The following is a 2,758-nucleotide window of genomic DNA, read 5'->3' as shown; positions in this document are numbered from 1 at the left end:
TTTTACTCATTAATATAACATATATTATCACTATAATTGCAATTCTTTGTGTAAATGTGTTATTTTCATCTCCATATTAAAGTTATGAGAGGTGCTGGGCTCTCGTAATACTACATACGTACGAATGTACTCGTACTTCGGACTTCGTACTTCGTACGATGGAGCCCTTCGCTCCGTCACATGATCGTGTGTGTGTGAGTGCGTTCGTGTGCCTTTGCGTGTGTGCGCTCCGTTTGCCTATGCGTGTGCGTGCGCGCGTGTTCGTGCGCGCGTGTATGTGTGCGTGTGCGTGTGCGCGCGCCGTGTGCCTATGCGTGTGTTAAACAGGCGTTTGGTTGCTGTTAGCAGGTAGATAGTCTATATAGCCTTTATTGGTAATCACGGAGACAATACAATACTCAATAATAGTTTATCAATGTTTATTCACATCCCATTTTCCAATTTCCTCCTGGAAACTTTACCAGTTACTTCTGCAATATCCTTTTGCAAAGCGGCGCAGTCGGTTTTACTCCACCAGGTGTCGATATGATCGTACCACTTCACATGTTCATTCGCGTCGTGCAATGCTTCGCACAACCTACAGTATGCGCTTTCGCCATTCTTTATCACTTCACCTAGTTGCTTCCACCTGAAGTATCTACTGTAGGCCACATCGTCGGCGTCCAGTTCCTGTAGGTAGTTTGCCAGCTGTTCAACTGTTTCGAAGTCGTCGACATGTATGTAGGAGCCGGGAGGAGCGAAGCGCCGCAAATCCTCGCGTGGCGCCCCCATCACTATAGGTGTGCGTGTGTGTGCGTGTACTAGGATATTGTTGGTACATATAGAAGCGCTGATGTATGCTGGCGCCAGATTATCTTGCCAGTAAGAATAATACGTTTACCTCCGAACACAACGATGTGAAATCATTGATATGAATTATTTGTCTTTGAACAAAACTACTTTAAAAATGATCCTATTTAATATCTGAAGATTTAAGCTAACGGAACGGCACAACGAGTTTATCGGCCTTATCGGCTCTATAACGGCTTATCGGCCGAGACACATTCTATACAATGTTACACAGACGGTCAGAAAAACATCGGTTCAGTATACATGACGCCTCATCTTTAAACGGTCAAATTGCTGTTGTTATATTAGGCGATACAGTTCTGTCTATTGACGCCGTGAAATTAGATTGACATTGAAAGTCACCTGTTTACTTTGTGTTTACTTTGAACAACGGTCGATGGGTGTAGATGCATATATCATAGATAAACTCGTGTTTTATTTTTCATAAACATTTATACACCGATTAAACATAATAAAATCGACTAACAATAATTTTATCGCTATGTCAATATTACTTCAGCATTACGCCGTAGCCTCAACGATAGGGACCATTATGCATGTATACACCCGGAGCTGAATAGTTCACCGGCTCCTAGAACCTAGTCGTTTTGATAATAAACAATATAGAGTGTAAAGTTATATGAGTCGTGTAGAAATAATACGTAACAAATTATGCCGTTATAATATGTAATGATTTGGTTGCATCTTATATGTGTAGCCAATCTAACTGCGAAGGTGCATTGTAAATACATACTCCCAGTCAAATTGGCAGGAATCGAGCTGCCTGAGCAACGGCAGTCTGGTAGCCTGCATCGCTGAAGAGAGAGAGAGAGAGAGAGATAGCGTGCTGTTAATATACCTAGGAAATGGAGAAATCAAACGCCTACATTATACAATCAGAGAACCAATGTCAGTGAATGAGTGAATCCGATGTTTAGATTCTAAGTGTACGTGCATCGTACTATACTACATCATGCTAATTATATTTTTTCCTGGAGGTTACTCCGGTCATCGGTATGTGGTATAATATTTGTATTATGTTAAAGACGTCCCACAACATGTGTGTGGTGGCCGAGATGGCTACGAATATTAATTTTATATTATAATTCATTTTTAATTCATTTTCATTCCAAATTCATTTTTATTTCAAATTCATTTTCATTCCAAATTCATTTTCATTCCCATTCCAAATTCATTTTCATTCCAAATTCATTTTCATTTCAAATTCATTTTCATTCCAAATTCATTTTCATTCCCATTCCAAATACATTTTCATTCCAAATTCATTTTCATTTCAAATTTATTTTCATTCCAAATTTATTTGCGAGAACAAATCGCGGTGGCCGAGATGGCTACGGATATTGGTGGGGGCGGAGTGACGTCACTTCCCCTTAGTGGGACTCAACAAACCTTCAAAACAAATTCACAAACGCCATTTGTAAATGTGTTGTTTTGGTTTATGATCGGTAGATAAGTAAGTTTTTCTGATGTATATTCCANTGGCTCACAAAGCAGCTAACCAGCCCCGTCTTTCCTTGTGCGTAATTCTTGTCTGCAACATGCAAATGCATACTAGAAAATTCGATCATATCGAAAACTGAGCGCATGCTATTTCTAATTAGTACCGAGCGAACAAAAAGGTGAAAGCCTATTTAGTTAAAGACTAGACGGACGGACGATGCTGCGATTTATTTTACCGACACGTGTCGGTAAAAGAGACGCCGCCTACCCGATGCATCGTTACTTCGCTAGTAGATCTATACTAAAACCTTTTCGAATAAAGGTTTACGACTGAAACAATCACAGCGTCGAACAATTTCGGTAACGTGAGAAATCAATATTTGCAGAACCCCCTAAGAAAAGCTTGATGTATGTATGTATGTATGTATGTATGTATGTATGTATGTATGTATGTATGTATGTATGTATG

At 39.7% G+C, this 2,758-nt stretch overlaps 1 protein-coding gene across 1 annotated transcript in view; it reads right to left on the bottom strand.

Annotated features, from left to right (window-relative positions):
* Positions 1–423: 423 nt before the first annotated feature.
* The window catches only part of LOC106809048 (alpha-(1,3)-fucosyltransferase 5-like), a 9,342-nt gene continuing 7,007 nt past the window's right edge, over positions 424–2,758 (bottom strand). Inside the window, exon 3 of the mRNA XM_014811994.1 lies at positions 424–854. Coding sequence (XP_014667480.1) covers positions 424–854 — 431 coding nt within the window. The remainder of the gene's footprint in view (positions 855–2,758) is intronic.

The sequence above is a fragment of the Priapulus caudatus genome, unplaced genomic scaffold (genome assembly GCF_000485595.1).
Source record: "Priapulus caudatus unplaced genomic scaffold, Priapulus_caudatus-5.0.1 Scaffold14, whole genome shotgun sequence".
NCBI lineage: Eukaryota > Metazoa > Priapulida > Priapulimorpha > Priapulimorphida > Priapulidae > Priapulus > Priapulus caudatus.
The sequence above is the reverse complement of the archived record's forward strand: the minus strand, read 5'-3'. Positions and strand labels throughout refer to the sequence as shown.